Source organism: Conger conger, chromosome 3 (assembly GCF_963514075.1).
Source record: "Conger conger chromosome 3, fConCon1.1, whole genome shotgun sequence".
NCBI classification, from domain to species: domain Eukaryota; kingdom Metazoa; phylum Chordata; class Actinopteri; order Anguilliformes; family Congridae; genus Conger; species Conger conger.
The window spans coordinates 81,467,924-81,486,296 of NC_083762.1; the positions used below are offsets into that span (position 1 = coordinate 81,467,924).

An 18,373-nucleotide genomic window follows, 5' to 3' on the forward strand; every position below is an offset into this window, starting at 1 on the left:
GTGTGTGTGTGTGTGTGTGTGTGTGTGCGCTAGCACGTTAGCGATAGAGCGCTGCACCTACAAAGGACTGTGTGTGCACTAGCATGACGTAGATAAACATGACAGATGCAGGGTTCATCCATGATTAACGCAGGGCGTTTATTTCCGCAGGGCTGCTGGCCCCCACACGCAAATCCTTCAAACGGTCCGTCAAGCGCAGCGACCGCCAGGAGCTGCGCCTCATGAGGATCCATGAGGTACTGCACACTCAGGGAGCATCAGCCAGCGTGCCTCGTTCTGAACCGGGCCCTGCGTCACGGAGCAGTTAGGGTTTGGGTTGAGGTCCGGGTTGAGGTCAGGGTCAGCATTAGGGTTGAGGTTGAGGTCAGGGTCAGCATTAGGGTTGAGGTTGAGGTTGAGGTCAGGGTCAGGATTAGGGTTGTATGCCGGGTTCTTCCCCATTGCAGTCCCGTGCACCGGGAGAAAATGTCTGGAGCCGAACTCAAAATCATTTCGTGTCAGACCGAGCTCCAGAAGGGAAAGAAGGGCCTCGTCCGGTCTAGTGGGATCAGGGTATTTAACAAAGATCTGTCTCACTGCCTTTAGACCCAATTGAGTATGTATGTTGGTATACAACAAATCTATATCAATGGAGAAGAGCATCACTCCAGGTGGGACATCTATTGTTTTGATCTTGTTTACAAATTCATATGTGTCCTTCACATAGCTAGGGTGTTTCTGGGTTAAGGGATGTAAGAAAGAGTAAATGTACTTTGCTGCTCGATACGATTCGCTTCCACCATCGGAAACGATCGGTCGACCAGGGGGTATCTCTTGAGGAACAGTCTAGGATCCTTATGGATCTTCGGAAGGAGATAGAATTTCCGTGGGCGTGGAGGGTCCGAGCCATACAAATAGTATTTTTGTTTAGGGGAGATATATTTATTCTCATACAGCTCTCTCACAATTTCACGAACCCTACTCTGCGTCTCCAGTTGTAAAGAGCGAGCCAGAGGTACATAATGTCTAGCATTATGCAGTTGTCTATTTGCCTCTGTAAGGTATTGGGTTTTATCCATAATGACTATCTTTGATCCCTTATCTGCAGGTTTTATTACTATGTCCTGGTTTATTGGCTCAGGAACTGAGTTCCACTTAGGTTCCCACTTAGAGGGTTCAATGAACAATTTTGGGACAGGATCTGTGGTGTATGCAAACTGATCTAATAATTTTAGACGTCTGTGATACTTGTAAAGGTCTCTAGGAAGACAGTCTTTGTCCACTCCTAACGGCGTTGGAATAAAAAAGGGGCCCTTCTTCGGATTCATGCAAAGTACAAGCAAGGCATAATGTTCAATATATTCGATTGTGTCGGGGTGAGTGATCTCGGTCCCCCAACCAAGGTTGAGGTTATGGTTAGGGTTAGGGTTAGGGTTAAGGTTAGGGTTAGACAGCTCAGTGGGATCTCCAGAGGCGAGCTTTTCTGCCTGGAGGCAGGCAGTTCCGGGGTCTGACCCCAGGGAGCACTCTCTTCCCTCAGACTCTGAAGGTGGAGAAGCTGAATGTGGAGAAGCCGTCCCGTTTCCTCCGCCCCCTGCAGAAGCCGCGCCTGGTCCCTGAGCACCTGCCCGAGGTTCGGCTCTTTGCATCCAAAGCCACTTACAGTTGATTAGACCGAGCAGGGGACAATGCCCAAACTAAATTGTTCAAGTAACGATACTGACGTGATATCATTAACCGTGTAAGCTAATGAGGCTTGCGTTATAGAACGGGGGGGGGGGGGGGGGGGCAGATAGCTAAGGGCAACTAATAAGTAATGCCAAAAAGGTAGGCTTCAAGATGTGATTTAAAAATTGACACTGTCGCTCAGAGAGCAGAGAGCAACACGATGGCGCATAGAAAGAACTGTCTTCTGGCTTCCCTCTTCGCCTTGCAGGGGAGCGAGATGGCCAAAGCGGACCAGGAACGGCCGGGAACCTCCTCTCAGAACACCGTGCACTGTCAGACAGAGTACCGCGAGAGTGAGACCCAAACGGACCCCTACACGCCCAAATATGTCCCACGACCTGGGACCCCTCCGGAAGTCCTGAGCCTCGCCTCTTTGAAGACGGGTAACGCACCGCCCCCACATGTACACAGAGGAATACTCACTTTAAAAATAATCAGTATGAAATTTAAACAATAATCGACTCGTACAATTGATCCAATTTCAGGTGAATTCACACTGAACCCGACCTGGGTGCAAATAATACTAGTTTTGGATTCAAATACATTTCTGTGCTGTATTGATCTTGCCTGGTGCATTTTGAGCCTGCAAGGAGTAGCAGTTACACTTTTGGGATAATTTAATTTGTTCCAATACATCAGGCAACCTTAGTCGGGTATCCAAACAAATACTATTTGAACCCAGGTCTGCACTGAACATATGAAAGGACCCACTGAACTCTCTTACTCTCTCTTCCCCCTCTCTCTCCCCTCTCTATCTCCCGCCTCTCTCCCCTCTCCCCCCTCTATACCTCCTTGTCTCTCTCCCCTCCTTTCCCCTTTCCCCCACTCTCCTTCCCTCTCCGCTCTCTTTCCTCTCTCCCCCTGACTCTCCCTCTCTCTCCCCTCTCCTTCCCTCCCCCGACTCTCCCTCTCTCTCCCCTCTCCTTCCCTCCCCCCTCTCTCCCCATCCTTTTCCCTCTCTCTCTCCTCTCTCCCCCGACTCTCTCTCCTCCCTCCCCCCTCTCTCTCCCCCTCCTTTCCCTCCCTCTCTCCTCTCTCTCCCCCTGACTCTCTCTTCTCTCTCTCTCTCTCTCTCGCTCTCTCTCTCTCTCTCTCCCCCCCCCCCCAATAGGGCGTGGTCTCCCCGCGGGTCTGAAGGAGGTGCAGAACCTGGAGTTTGCGCGGAGGAGGCGGGACCTGGAGGCCCGGCTCCCGCCCTTAGATGACATCACACAGCGGGCCAAGAGGGTGAGGATGATGATGGAGATCGAGCGGGAGAGGTGGAGCCACCGGGAGAGAGCGATCCAGAAGTGAGTCAGACACCACACCTGGGATCCTGCATGAACAGCACATTACAGCTCTGTATTTTGTAACATTTTTCAGCTAAATGTATTTGTTCTCTGGATCGTGAGGCCTGGTGACGCGGAATCGTAGAGGTGGTGTAGTCGTGCTTCATGTCCTCACCAATTTGCGCATTCCCAAAATACTAGAAATGCATTTGTGCAAGTTCATTGGAAAGAACCCAAACCCCCCCCCTACTCACCACCCGCCACCCCCACCAAATTTGCAAAAGCACGGGGAACCAGATCACCAGAAAACTAGAAAAGCAGTCACACACCACCCACCATTCTCCAGTCGTGTCCCCAGCCCCGTTAGCCACAGCGCCCCCCCACCCTGCCCTGCCCCGCCCGCAGGGAGCACGATGCCCGGCTGCAGCAGCTGACCCAGCAGCTGTTGGAGAGAGAGACACAGTGGCAGCACAACAACCTGAAGCGGCTGGAGAGCCACTTCGCTCCACGCTACCAAGAGATGGCCGCCAGGATCGAGAAACTGCAAAAGAACTACTGCTCCTGTGAGTGTCTAACACAGTACACCCCACTAACATCCTCTACACAAGGTCTACTGCTCCTGTGAGTGTCTAACACAGTACACCCCACTAACATCCTCTACACAAGGTCTACTGCTCCTGTGAGTGTCTAACACAGTACACCCCACTAACATCCTCTACACAAGGTCTACTGCTCCTGTGAGTGTCTAACACAGTACACCCCACTAACATCCTCTACACAAGGTCTACTGCTCCTGTGAGTGTCTAACACAGTACACCCCACTAACATCCTCTACACAAGGTCTACTGCTCCTGTGAGTGTCTAACACAGTACACCCCACTAACATCCTCTACACAAGGTCTACTGCTCCTGTGAGTGTCTAACACAGTACACCCCACTAACATCCTCTACACAAGGTCTACTGCTCCTGTGAGTGTCTAACACAGTACACCCCACTAACATCCTCTACACAAGGTCTACTGCTCCTGTGAGTGTCTAACACAGTACACCCCACTAACATCCTCTACACAAGGTCTACTGCTCCTGTGAGTGTCTAACAGTACACCCCACTAACATCCTCTACACAAGGTCTACTGCTCCTGTGAGTGTCTAACACAGTACACCCCACTAACACAAGGCCTACTGCTCCAGAGTGCCTGACACAGTACACCCTACTAACAAACTACCCCTACAGTCACGCAACTAACAAACATCCTATACACAAGGTCTACTGATCCTGTGAGTGTCTAACACGGTACACCCCACTAACATCCTCTACACAAGGTCTACTGCTCCTGTGAGTGTCTAACACAGTACACCCCACTAACACAAGGCCTACTGCTCCAGAGTGCCTGACACAGTACACCCTACTAACAAACTACCCCTACAGTCACGCAACTAACAAACATCCTATACACAAGGTCTACTGATCCTGTGAGTGTCTAACACGGTACACCCCACTAACATCCTCTACACAAGGTCTACTGCTCCTGTGAGTGTCTTACACAGTACACCCCACTAACACAAGGCCTACTGCTCCAGAGTGCCTGACACAGTACACCCTACTAACAAACTACCCCTACAGTCACGCAACTAACAAACATCCTATACACAAGGTCTACTGATCCTGTGAGTGTCTAACACGGTACACCCCACTAACATCCTCTACACAAGGTCTACTGCTCCTGTGAGTGTCTAACACAGTACACCCCACTAACACAAGGCCTACTGCTCCAGAGTGCCTGACACAGTACACCCTACTAACAAACTACCCCTACAGTCACGCAACTAACAAACATCCTCTACACAAGGTCTCCTTCTCCTGTGAGTGTCTAACACAGTACACCCCACTAACATCCTCTACACAAGGTCTACTGCTCCTGTGAGTGCCGTCTGTCACATTCCTAACAAATTCCTCCTCCGTCTGTTTCTTGGTGACGGAAGTTTTGACATTTTCTCTCCCTCATCATGACAGAAGTGTTCCCCCTGTGACGTGGGCACCGACATTCACTTAATTAAGATTTGCGAAGATGAATCCAGTTATACAGTCACAGGTTTGGATGGAGTAAAAAGGTGTAGGAGGTTGGGTGGAGGGTATGCGGGCAGGCTTAGGCCTCTGTGGGGTATGTGTATGCGACACAGCCCTGTGACACGGTGTCCCTCTCTGGTTCCAGCTCTCAGGCGGCTGGAGAACAGCAGGCGCGGTGTGGGGGGCATGCCGGACAAGCGTGCGACCATGAAGGAGTACTCGGCCCAAGTCCAGCGCATGTGCGGCCCACGCCCGCACAAGAGCCAGACCCCGGAGCTAAACGCCCTGCTGCAGGCCGTCAAGGCCAAGTACCTGGGCAGCTACGAAGGTGTGTGTGTGTTAGCACGTTAGCGATAGAGCACTGCACCTACAAAGGTGTGTGTGTCTGTGTGTGCTAGCACGTTAGCAATAGAGCACTGCACCTACGAAGCTGTGTGTGTGTGTGTGTGCTAGCACGTTAACGATAGAGCACTGCACCTACGAAGGTGTGTGTGTGTGCTAGCACGTTAGCGATAGAGCGCTGCACCTACAAAGGACTGTGTGCACTAGCATGACATAGATAAACATGACAGATGCAGGGTTCATCCATGATTAACGCAGGGTGTTTATTTCTGCAGGGCTGCTGGACCTGGAGGCGAACATCCCATCCTCAGTGACAGAGCTGTGCATCAAAGCCCCCACACCCAAAACCTTCAAAGGGTTCCTCAACCGCAGCGACCGCCAGGAGCTGAGCCTCATTACGATCCATGAGGTACTGCACACTCAGGGAGCATCAGCCAGCGTGCCTCGTTCTGAACCGGCTCTGCGTCACGGAGCAGTTAGGGTTGGGTCCAGGTTTGGGTTGAGGTTAGGGTTGAGGTTAGGGTTGAGGTTTGGGTCGAGGTTAGGGTCGAGGTTAGGGTCGAGGTTAGGGTCGAGGTTAGGGTCGAGGTTAGGGTCGAGGTTAGGGTCGGGGTTTGGGTCGAGGTTAGGGTTGAGGTTAGGGTTGAGGTTTGGGTTGAGGTTAGGGTTGAGGTTAGGGTTGAGGTTAGGGTTGGGGTTTGGGTTGAGGTTAGGGTTGAGGTTTGGGTTGAGGTTAGGGTTGAGGTTAGGGTTGAGGTTTGGGTTGAGGTTAGGGTCGAGGTTAGGGTCGAGGTTAGGGTCGAGGTTAGGGTCGAGGTTAGGGTCGGGGTTAGGGTCGAGGTTTGGGTTGAGGTTAGGGTTGAGGTTAGGGGTCGGGCTTATTTTAATACCAATTATCTAGAGACATCGGGCATCTTTTCCTTTTGTATTTAGGTTAATGGGATTTCTTTTTCAAAGAAAAGGAATGGACAATAAGCCAAATGAATGAAGTGCTTGATAAGTGCTCGTTGACAGGGGCATAAATTCATGATATGGCAATAAATTTAATATATATTTATACACACACAGTCCAGCCCTGAGATTTCATTCCACTTCATTTAGACCATTGGGCAAAATAGTTTTTAATTTTTGAATTCAATATCTTTCAGTGGCTGATCTCTGGGCTCTAGACCACCCTACCCCAGACTCAAGTCCTGTAATCATTACATTTTCCTTTCCAAGTCTTCGAAAATGCACATAGTTCTGTCATTTTATCCGATCGATCTATGCAGTATATGTGTTTTAACCGTGGTAGTAATTTGTTTTTTGTCTGTCCAATGTACAGTTTGTAACAAATTCTACATTCTATTATAAACTAGATTTTAAGATTCAAGCTGATTGCCAGACTGGAGCGCTGAAATCCTTCTGTTTAGTAATAATATACTTTATAGATCTAAAATGTGTATAATTTTTTTGCAGTTTCCTACTATCTAATGAAGCATGAACCAACAAATCCTTTAAATTGTTATTCCTTTTAAAAGCTGTTATAAATCTGAACTCTGACAAAGGGTCAGTAGCGTCCTGTAGTTCTTTAAAATGAGTTCTCACGTAGGAATTCAATTTTAGTGAGACCGAGGAGAAAGTGGTCAGACCTCGTACATATTCTACTAAACCTTATTAGTTGGGATTTTATGATCCCCCTATAAGTATGTTTAGGATGGTAACTCATTTTATGCAACAAGGCGTGAGTATCGGTTGGTTTGGTTACTCTCATCCCCAGACGATCCTCCCCATTGTCCCCCCTCATCATAAAAATGTCCGTATCGTGGAATTCAATCTTTTCCCTTTTCAAATTATACTTTACCGTAATTTAGTTATGATGTCCATTCAAAACGCAAATAAAGTCTTCAAAGTCAGACTGCGAATAGCACCAAACCCCAAAAATGTCATCCAGGTACCGAATGTACAATGAGGGGATCTTAGAGATAGTTTGCTCCAAATCCGCCGTATAAATGTTGGCATATGCCGGAGCAAACTTCTTCCCCATTGCAGTCCCGTGCACCTGGAGAAAATGTCTAGTGGGATCAGGGTATTTGACAAAGATCTGTCACTGCCTTTAGACCCAATTGAGTATATATGTTGGTATACAACAAATCTATATCAATGGAGAAGAGCATCACTCCAGGTGGGACATCTATTGTTTTGATCTTGTTTACAAATTCATATGTGTCCTTCACATAGCTAGGGTGTTTCTGGGTTAAGGGATGTAAGAAAGAGTAAATGTACTTTGCTGCTCGATACGATTCGCTTCCACCATCGGAAACGATCGGTCGACCAGGGGGTATCTCTTGAGGAACCGTCCACATCCTAGGATCCTTATGGATCTTCGGAAGGAGATAGAATTTCCGTGGGCGTGGAGGGTCCGAGCCATACAAATAGTATTTTTGTTTAGAGGAGATATATTTATTCTCATACAGCTCTCTCACAATTTCCCTACCCTACTCTGCGTCTCCAGTTGTTTATTTAATGCTTGTCGTTCTTCCCTTGATAAATGATCCTCTCCCACAGTCCTATAAGAAACTCCCTTGAGTCCTTGAGTGTCACACCAAATTAGATTTTTTATTGGCTCAGGAGTCCCACTTAGGTTCCCACTTAGAGGGTTCAATGAACAATTTCGGGACAGGATCTGTGGTGTATGCAAAATTATCTAATAATTGAAGACGTCTGTCATACTTGTAAAGGTCTCTACGAAGACAGTCTTTGTCCGCTCCTAATGGCGTTGGAATAATAATAATTCTTCGGATTCATGCAAAGTACAAGTAAAGGATAAGTTCAATATATTAGATTGTGTAGGGGTGAGTGATCTCGGTCCCCAACCAAGGTTGAGGTTAGGATTGAGGTTTGGGTTAGGGTTAGGGTTAGGGTTAGGGTTGAGGTTAGGGACAGGGTTAGTGCTAGACAGCTCAGTGGGATCTCCAGAGGCGAGCTTTTCTGCCTGGTCTGACCCCAGGGAGCGCTCTCTTCCCTCAGAAGCTGAAGGCGGAGAGGCTGAATTTGGAGAAGCCGAAGGTGGAGAAGAAGCCGTACCGTTTCCTCCAACCCCTGCAGACGCCGCGCTTCCCTGTCCTGGTCCCTGAGCACATGCCCGAGGTTCGGCTCTTTGCACCCAAAGCCACTGACAGTTGATTAGACCGAGCAGGGGACAATGCCCCCTGGAGCAATGTGGGGTTAAGGGCCTTGCTCCAGCTTATCATGGCTACACTGGGGCTTGAACCACCAACTTCTGGGTCCCAGTCAAGCACCTTAGCCTGAGGCTGTACCCCCACTTTAATCCCCCTCACGCTTTAAAAATGTAAGTGTTGCTTATGAAGGCTCTATGAAGCATATGAAAAGCCTCCATGAACACATAATGGCTTCATAAACCATACATAAGCAAATGTCATACTTCATAAAGGGAGACACAACACCTTCTTATGCAACACATTATACCAAATGTGACATAACCAAGGTCATCTGGCTAAAGGCTAAATGTTACAAAGGGTGATTTAGGCTGCTAGGCTAACGCATGCTAAAATTAACACATTTACATATGCTTCATAAAGCTGTCATAAGCAACACTTTTTTTTGTGTTTTTTAAGTGTGACCTAGACTTTTATTTTGAATGGTCTGGACGTAGAATCACAGAACCTCCTGTGCTAGCTCGTATCAGTGATGTATGCTAGCGCTGTTGTTGTTGTCTGATACTTGATATAATTGACTGTTTTATTGCAGGATGATGAGGAAGATGATCTGCCCGTCATCTTCCTACAGAAGGCCCTGAAAGGAATGTCTAATATGATCATGGTGAGTTGTGCATAAACATGGAGGAGAAAGACTCAGCGCACGAGCAACAACCACAGGCATTTCAGTGACCTTGATGTTAATACAGTACCTTTCATACATAATCTAGCAGGGTGTGTGTGTGTGTGTGTGTGTGTGTGTGTGTGATTGGATTGTGTGCAGTGTGTGAGAATGTTCAGAACTTTTATAACTCCACTTTTGCGTGAGGCTTACTGTGTGTGTGTTTATATCTCTGGACACGCTGGGGCTTGGGTGTGTATGTGTAAAGACTTGAGGGCATATCTGTGTGTGTGTGTGTGCGTGTGTGTGTATTTGAATGGATTTATTTCTCCACTTTACTCAGATGTACGACGGGAAGGAGAGGCGCAAGGACCTGATCAAGGAGCTGCGCAGTACTCACGCTCTCCAGCAGGAGGACCAGGAGCTGCAGCAGGCTGAGAAACAGAACATACTGGCCCTGCAGAGACAGAGAGAGCTACACAGACACAAGGTCAGAGAAAGAAGTTCTGATGAACTGAGTTACCCACGTGCCCCTGTCCCAGGTGTTAGAGAAACTCAGTTACCCACGTGCCCCTGTCCCAGGTGTTAGAGAAACTCAGTTACCCATGTGCCCCTGTCCCGGGCATTAGAGAAACTCAGTTACCCACGTGCCCCTGTCCCAGGCGTTAGAGAAACTCAGTTACCCACGTGCCCCTGCTCCCGGCATTAGAGAAACTCAGTTACCCACGTGCCCCTGTCCCAGGCATTAGAGAAACTCAGTTACCCATGTGCCCCTGTCCCAGGCATTAGAGAAACTCAGTTACCCACGTGCCCCTGTCCCAGGCGTTAGAGAAACTCAGTTACCCACGTGCCCCTGCTCCCGGCATTAGAGAAACTCAGTTACCCACGTGCCCCTTCTCCAGGCGCTGGCGGCGAAGGCCCTGCTGGCAGGCCTGGCCGGGGGCGTCATCGCCGACATGCTGGACTTCCTGTCCAAGGAGCCCCAGCGGCAGCAGGAACAACAAGGGCACTGACTGGACTGACTGACTGACTGACTGACTGACTGACTGACTGACTGAATAGGTAGGTAGGTAGGTAGGTAGGTGGCTGACGGACTGACTGACTGACTGAATGACTAGGTAGGTAGGTAGGTAGGTTGCTGACTGACTGACTGACTGACTAGGTAGGAAGTTAGGTAGGTAGGTCGGTGGCTGACTGACTGACTGACTAGGTAGGTAGGTAGGTAGGAAGGTGGCTGACTTACTGACTGACTGACTGACTAGGTAGGTAGCTGGGTAGGTAGGTGGCTGACTTACTGACTGACTGACTGACTAGGTAGGGAGGTAGGTAGGTTGCTGGCTGATTGACTGACTGGCTGACTAGGTAGGTAGGTAGGGAGGTAGGTAGGTCTCTGGCTGACTGACTGATTCGTAATAGTCAGTCAGCCACCTACCTACCTACCTACCAACCTACCTAGTCAGTCATTCAATCAGTCAGCCAGCGACCTACCTACCTCCCTACCTAGTCAGTCAGTCAGTCAGTCAGCCACCTACCTACCTGACTGACTGACTAGGTAAGTAGGTAGGTAAGTAGGTGGCTGACGGACTGACTGACTGACTGACTGACTGACTAGGTGGGGAGGTAGGGAGGTAGGTAGGTAGGTGGCTGACTGACTGACTAGGTAGGTAGGTAGTTAGGTTGCTGGTTGACTGACTGACTGACTAGGTAGGTAGGTAGGTAGGTAGTTGGCTGACTGACTGACTGACTGACTAGGTAGGTAGGTAGGGAGGTAGGTAGGTAGGTAGGTAGGTGGCTGACTGACTATCACAAATCAGTCAGTCAGCCAGAGACCTACCTACCTACCTAGTCAGTCAGTCAGTCAGTCAGCCACCTACCTACCTACCTTGTTGGTCAGTCCGTCAGCCACCTACCTACCTGACTGACTAGGTAGGTCAGTAGGTAGGTAGGTACGTAGGTGGCTGACTGACTGACTGACTCGGTAGGTAGGTAGGTAGGTAGGTGGTTGACTGGTTTGGGGTTATGGAGGTTGAGTTATGGAGGTTTGGGGTGATGAGGGGTTGGGTTACAGAGATTGGGTTATGGAGGTTTGGGGTTATGAGGGTTTGGGTTATAGAGGTAATGGAGGTTGGGTTATGGAGGTTATGGAGGTTGAGTTATGGAGGTTATGGAGGTTGGGCTATGGAGGTAATGGAGGTTGGGTTATGGAGGTAATGGAGGTTGGGTTATGGAGGTAATGGAGGTTTGGTTATTGAGGTAATGGAGGTTGGGTTATGGAGGTAATGGAGGTTGGGTTTTGGAGGTAATGGAGGTTGGGTTTTGGAGGTAATGGAGGTTGGGTTATGGAGGTAATGGAGGTTGGGTTATTGAGGTAATGGAGGTTGGGTTATTGAGGTAATGGAGGTTGGGTTATGGAGGTAATGGAGGTTGGGTTTTGGAGGTAATGGAGGTTGGGTTTTGGAGGTAATGGAGGTTGGGTTATGGATGTAATGGAGGTTGGGTTATGGAGGTTGGGTTTTGGAGGTTATGGAGGTTGGGCTATGGAGGTAATGGAGGTCTGGTTTTGGAGGTAATGGAGGTTGGGTTATGGAGGTTATGGAGGTTGGGTTCTGGAGGTAATGTGCCTGCAGGCTGCAGGAGAAGCGACTGGCCCTGCTGACTCAGGTGATCACCCAGAGGGAGGAGCGACAGCAGCAGCTGCTCGTCAAACACCTGGACTCGCACTTCGCCCGGCGACAACACCAAAAAGAAGCCAAGATCAAGAGGATCCGCCAGGACTACGTCCTGTGTGAGTCTCGCTGCCCTTCATCCCTGGTCCTGCATCCTCCTCCTCACCCCCCTCTTCTTCCTCAGCATGCAACTAGAGTCAAAAAGTATGATGAGAAAGTTTGTACCTTTCAGGCACCTGTCAAATGCACATACCGGCATTGCCTAGTGGACTACAGAGTCATTCCTGGATCCTCCTCTTACACTCCAACCTAGGTCTAGACCAGCGCTCAACTCCGCATCCTGCAGGACTTTGCTTAAACCGTGCGCTACACCACCTGATTTCAGTAATCAGCGTATTACCCGAACCAGGCAAGAAAAATAATGAATGAACTCAGACGGTGTAGCGCAAGGTAGGAGCAAATACCTGCAGACACTTCGGCCCGCAGGACGTGGAGTTGAGTAGCGCTGGTCTAGACCAATCTGCTGCTGAAACAAGCAGTATCATTGTCTCTCCACATACACTGCCAGCTGCGCATTGGTAACTCTGGAAATTTGACTGTGCAACTGCTAGCTGAATATTAAAGGGTGATATGATATTAGAGGATATATATTAAAGCTCCTCTGGCCCTCAGCGATCAGGCGGCTGATGGAGAAGAGGAGGAACGTGGAGGGAAAGCTTCGGAGGAGCGGGGTGGTGGAGCGGTACTGCAGCCGCGGCTCGCGGGTCCACTACCCCGGCTCCGCGATGGGCCGCCTCCCCCACGGCGACTCCGACCGCGACAGCGTCACCAGCTGGCTCCAGAACACCTACGAAGGTTTGGGCTTACCGTACCAAGATTTGGGTATCGGAGAGGTTGGGTTTGCCGAACGAAGCTTTGGGTTCAGGGAGGTTTGTGTATACGAAGGTTTGGGTTTATGGTACTAAGGTTTGTGTGTACAGAAGTTTGGGTATATGAAGGTTTGGGTTTATGGTACTAAGGTTTGTGTGTACAGAAGTTTGGGTATATGAAGGTTTGGGTTTATGGGATATAGGTTTGTGTGCACAGAGGTTTGGGTTCAGGAAGGTTTGGGAATATGAACGTTTGGGTTTACGGTACAATGGTTTGTGTGTACAGAAGTTTGGGTTTAGGAAGCTTTGGGCGTACAGAGGTTTGGGTTTAGGAAGGTTTGGGTTTACGGTGGTTTTGGTTTTCCGTGCAAAGTTTCTGGTTTACGAAGGCTTGGCTTTAAATAGGTTTTGATTTATGAAGATTTGGATTTGCTGAGATTTGGGTTTTGAAAGGTTTGGCTTGACGAACGCAGCATTATTAACTGTGGTTCTGGCCCTCGTGGGGCAGGTCTGCTGCTGCTGGAGTCCACCCTGCCACCGTCCGTCACAGAGCCCTGTATCCGGGCTCCCAAACCCCGCAGCGGGAAAGGGTTCGTGAAGCGGGCGGATCGCAGGGAGATGGAGCTGATCAGGACACACGAGGTACTGTTACCCCCAGTGAGCTCATCCAGGTGCCTGAGACAGGCTTACAGACAGGTGTGTCAGAATTAGGTTTACTCACAGGGAGGAAAACATAACTGACTCCAGATCTGTGGGACTGTGGGTTTGCGTATGTAGGCATTGGCTGGAGTGTGCTGAGACTAGGGGAGGTAGACTCAGTACCCTAGAGAATGACATCTACTCAGTGTCAAGAGAACACGTGACGAATGAATGCCTGAGACATGATATCCTAGGAGGTAAATGCGTTGCTCATCTGGGAATCCTGTAAATAAGCAAATAATGTTTCTGCACCATGAAGGGGCGACTTTAAACTGAAAATGAAGTTTCTCCGGGGACCAAGTCTGGACCCGTGAGCCCTCGCCTCAGGTGTCTGAAACAGACAGGTGTGTCGAGGCTCTGTTGCCGGGGGTGACACAGGTGTGTTCCTCTCAGGAGCTGAAGGAGAGGAAGACGAAGGTGGAGGAGAAGAAGCCGCTTCGCTTTCTGTATAAGATCGAGAAGCCCGCACCTCGACCTCCGACCCCCGCCATCACACCCCCTCCCGCAGTAAACCGCTTTATTTTTATTTCTGTCTGCATGTTCAAACTCAGTGCGCTCCTGCACCATTAGCCTTTGTGAGAAATGAGTGTACTATTATTACAGTTATTTACCTGACGCTTTTATTCAAAGCGACTTACAGTTCATTCGACGAAGCAGGGGCCAATCCCCCCAAGAGCAATGTCGAGGTTAAGGGCCTTATTCAACAGCCGCACTGATCTTATTGTGGCTACACTGGGGCTTGAACAACCAACCTTCCAGGTCGCAGTGAAGCACCTTAGGCACTAGAGTACTACTGCATACAATCAGCTCAGCAATGGAGTAAGAAGGCAGTCATTTAACGGTTGTAACCAGCCACATGGGATGTGATATATCCACTGGAGGTTGACATTACTTTCTGTACTTTAACACATTAACTGTATTGGGGGTTGGAGGAGAGGGACCTGGCTTTAACACATTACCTGCATTGGGGGCTGGAGGAGAGGGACCTGGCTTTAACACATTACCTGCTCCAGGGGTTGGAGGAGAGGGACCTAGCTCTATTTTAACACATTACCTGCTCCAGGGGTTGGAGGAGAGGGACCTGGCTTTAACACATTACCTGCTCCAGGGGCTGGAGGAGAGGGACCTGGCTTTAACACATTACCTGCTCCAGGGGTTGGAGGAGAGGGACCTAGCTCTATTTTAACACATTACCTGCTCCAGGGGTTGGAGGAGAGGGACCTGGCTGTGATCTGCCTGCAGAAACTCTTGAGAGGAGCGGCCAGCAAGGAGACGGTGAGTCTGCTGCTGCTCCACTCCTGACATGGGCTTCCATTACACCACATTACAGGCATTTGGCAGACGCTCTTATCCAGAGTGACGTACAACAAAGTACGTCGGAAAGACCGCAGACATGCTGATAGTGATTCTGGTTTTGTATGTGTGGCCACGTGTATAGATACTTGTGAACAACTTAGTTTTGTCATGTACATTTTTGGTAGCTATTTTTGGTTAACATACTATTCAATTATGGTTTATTTATATTTATATAATCAGACCTTAAAATAAAGCATTACCAGAATTGAGCTGCTGCAGTAGCTGCATCAAGTACATTGTTTTAACTCTTATTTTGTCTGGGTGTGTATGTATGAGACTTGAGGGTGTGGCTGTGTCTATTTATTTCTCCGCTTGTCTCCACTCCAGATGTCCGAGGAGAAGGAGAGGCGCATGGACCTGATCCAGGAGCTGCGCAGTACTCACGCTCTCCAGCAGGAGGAGCAGGAGCTGCAGCAGGCTGAGAAACAGAACATACTGGCCCTGCAGAGACAGAGAGAGCTACACAGAGACAAGGTCAGAGAAAGAAGTTCTGATGAACTGAATTACCCACGTGCCCCTGCTCCCGGCATTAGAGAAACTCAGTTACCCACGTGCCCCTGTCCCAGGCATTAGAGAAACTCAGTTACCCACGTGCCCCTGCTCCCGGCATTAGAGAAACTCAGTTACCCACGTGCCCTTGTCCCAGGCATTAGAGAAACTCAGTTACCCACGTGCCCCTGTCCCAGGCATTAGAGAAACTCAGTTACCCACATGCCCCTGTCCCAGGCATTAGAGAAACTCAGTTACCCACGTGCCCCTGTCCCAGGCATTAGAGAAACTCAGTTACCCACGTGCCCCTGTCCCAGGCATTAGAGAAACTCCGTTACCCACGTGCCCCTGTCCCAGGCATTAGAGAAACTCAGTTACCCACGTGCCCCTGTCCCAGGCATTAGAGAAACTCCGTTACCCACGTGCCCCTGTCCCAGGCATTAGAGAAACTCAGTTACCCATGTGCCCCTGCTCCTGGCATTAGAGAAACTCAGTTACCCACGTGCCCCTGTCCCAGGCATTAGAGAAACTCAGTTACCCACGTGCCCCTGTCCCAGGCATTAGAGAAACTCAGTTACCCACGTGCCCCTGTCCCAGGTGTTAGAGAAACTCAGTTACCCACGTGCCCCTGTCCCAGGCATTAGAGAAACTCAGTTACCCACGTGCCCCTTCTCCAGGCGCTGGCGGCGGGGGCCCTGCAGGCGGGCGTGGCCGGGGGCGTCATGGCCGACATGCTGGACTTCCTGTCCAAGGAGCTCCAGCGGCTGCAGGAGGAGCGGCGGATCCACGCCTTCACGCTATTGGCCGAGAGGCACCGGCGCATGCGCGAGGCCGAGGAGAGCGGCAGGAGACAGGCGGAGGAGAGACGCCGGCGGGAGGAAGACGAGATCTTCAGACAGGTCCGCCAGCCTTCCCTCCCTCCCTCCCCCTCTCCCTCTGTTTCTCCCTTTCTCCCTCCCTCCCTCCCTCCCTCTGTTTCCCCCTCTCTCCCTCCCTCCCTCCCTCTGTTTCCCCCTCTCTCCCTCCCTCCCTCCCTCCCTCCCTCCCTCTGTTTCCCCCTCTCTCCCTCCCTCCCTCCCTCTCTCTCTCCCTCTCTCCCTCCCTCCCTCCCTCACTCATTCCGTTTCCGCCTCTCTCTGTCCCTCTTCCCCCTTTTTCTTTCTCTCCCCGGGGGAATGGAGAAAAGTGAATAAGGCAAATGGAATGTCCTTGCTCTTTACTAAAAGATGGCTCTTTTTCAATCGGGTAAGGCAAGGAACAAGGAGAAAAGATCACACCCTCCTCCCTCCGATTGGTCAGTGTGTTCATAAGATCACACCCTCCTCCCTCCGATTGGTCAGTGTGTTCATAAGATCATGCCCTCCTCCCTGCTGATGAGCCTCCCCTGTCTCCCAGGTGGTCCTGGTGCACCAGGCCACAGTAGACCTGTACCTGGAGGACGTCATTCTGTCCTCCATCGAGAAGACCGCAGATGAACAGGCCAGAGAGGAGATACACAAGATGGCTGAAGAGATCAATGACATCGCCTACGCCATGGAGGAGAGGTACGCTCCGTTACAGATGATACACGATGATACGAAATTACCTTGTGGAAAGAAAGCCTGCTGGCTTATGTGCTGATTCTCACTGACTGCGTTTGGTCCTGCAGTCTGACGAACGTGAGGTCTGAGGAGATTGTGGCAGAGCTGGTGTACAGCTTCCTGATCCCTGAGGTGCAGAAGACCACCGTCAGGAACAGGGGTGAGTGTGTCCCCATAAACGCAGTAAAACCACACAGTCCCCACAAACATACTAAAACTACACAGACCCCACAAACATACTAAAACTACACAGTCCCCACAAACATACTAAAACCACACAAACCCCACAAACATACTAAAACCACACAGACCCCACAAACATACTAAAACCACACAGTCCCCACAAACATACTAAAACCACACAGTCCCCACAAACATACTAAAACCACACAGTCCCCACAAACATACTAAAACCACACAAACAGGTCTAGACAGAATGTATAGATATAGCTGAACATCTGAGCCGAGTCAACGTCTGAGCCAACAAGAGTAAATACACAGTTTCTATTATTATTATTATTATGATTGTAACATTAAACATTAATTCTCCCCCCCCCCCCCACCAGTGAAGGCCACCCAGCAGCAGCACATCCAGGCCGCCCGCCACGTCGTCCATGGGGCTGTGGAGGAGGCTACAGCTGCTACAGCCCCCCCTCCCACAGAGCCAGCTATGACCCCCCGTCCCACAGAGCCAGCTTTGACCCCCCCTCCCACAGAGCCAGCTATGACCCCCCGTCCCACAGAGCCAGCTATGACCCCCCGTCCCACAGAGCCAGCTTTGACCCCCCCTCCCACAGAGCCAGCTATGACCCCCCGTCCCACAGAGCCAGCTACAGCCCCCCCTCCCACAGAGCCAGCTATGACCCCCCCTCCCACAGAGCCAGCTATGACCCCCCGTCCCACAGAGCCAGCTACAGCCCCCCCTCCCACAGAGCCAGCTATGACCCCCCGTCCCACAGAGCCAGCTATGACACCCCGTCCCACAGAGCCAGCTATGACCCCTCCTCCCACAGAGCCAGCTATGCCCCCCCCTCCCACAGAGCCAGCTTTGACCCCCCCTCCCACAGAGCCAGCTATGACCCCCCGTCCCACAGAGCCAGCTATGACCCCCCCTCCCACAGAGCCAGCTATGCCCCCCCCTCCCACAGAGCCAGCTTTGACCCCCCCTCCCACAGAGCCAGCTTTGACCCCCCCTCCCACAGAGCCAGCTATGACCCCCCCTCCCACAGAGCCAGCTATGACCCCCCGTCCCACAGAGCCAGCTTTGACCCCCCCTCCCACAGAGCCACCTACAGCCCCCCCTGCGATGGAGGAAGCTACAGCACCCCCTACTGGATCCTCAGAGGCCCACACACCCCCACAGTGCTCCCCAACACCCCCAGTGCACGGGACCCTGAGCCAGGGCCAGGGAGAGGGGGACGGGGTGGGGGAGGGGGGAGACTCTGCCTCCGCTCCTGAACTGGCAGATACGGAGGAGGAGTGGAGCGAGGGAGGAGTAAGAGAGGAATGA

At 50.7% G+C, this 18,373-nt stretch overlaps 1 protein-coding gene across 1 annotated transcript; it reads left to right on the top strand.

Annotated features, from left to right (window-relative positions):
- The first annotated feature begins 154 nt into the window (after nt 1-154).
- LOC133123678 (cilia- and flagella-associated protein 91-like) lies at nt 155-18,373 on the top strand. Its single transcript, XM_061234156.1, has 15 exons — nt 155-236; nt 1,520-1,612; nt 1,916-2,090; nt 2,819-2,996; nt 11,832-11,989; nt 12,543-12,725; nt 13,248-13,381; nt 13,832-13,945; nt 14,642-14,713; nt 15,122-15,268; nt 15,961-16,182; nt 16,679-16,827; nt 16,932-17,023; nt 17,430-17,543; nt 18,147-18,373. The coding sequence occupies exons 1-15, from the start codon at nt 222-224 to the stop codon at nt 18,371-18,373; spliced, it is 2,073 nt and encodes a 690-aa protein (XP_061090140.1). The 5' UTR covers nt 155-221.

Bases quoted from the DNA above. Each gene is read 5' to 3' on its own strand.
- LOC133123678 (XM_061234156.1), top strand. The intron at 16,828-16,931 runs GTACGCTCCGTT...TTGGTCCTGCAG, and splicing joins GCCTACGCCATGGAGGAGAG to TCTGACGAACGTGAGGTCTG. The intron at 17,024-17,429 runs GTGAGTGTGTCC...CCCCCCCACCAG, and splicing joins GACCACCGTCAGGAACAGGG to TGAAGGCCACCCAGCAGCAG.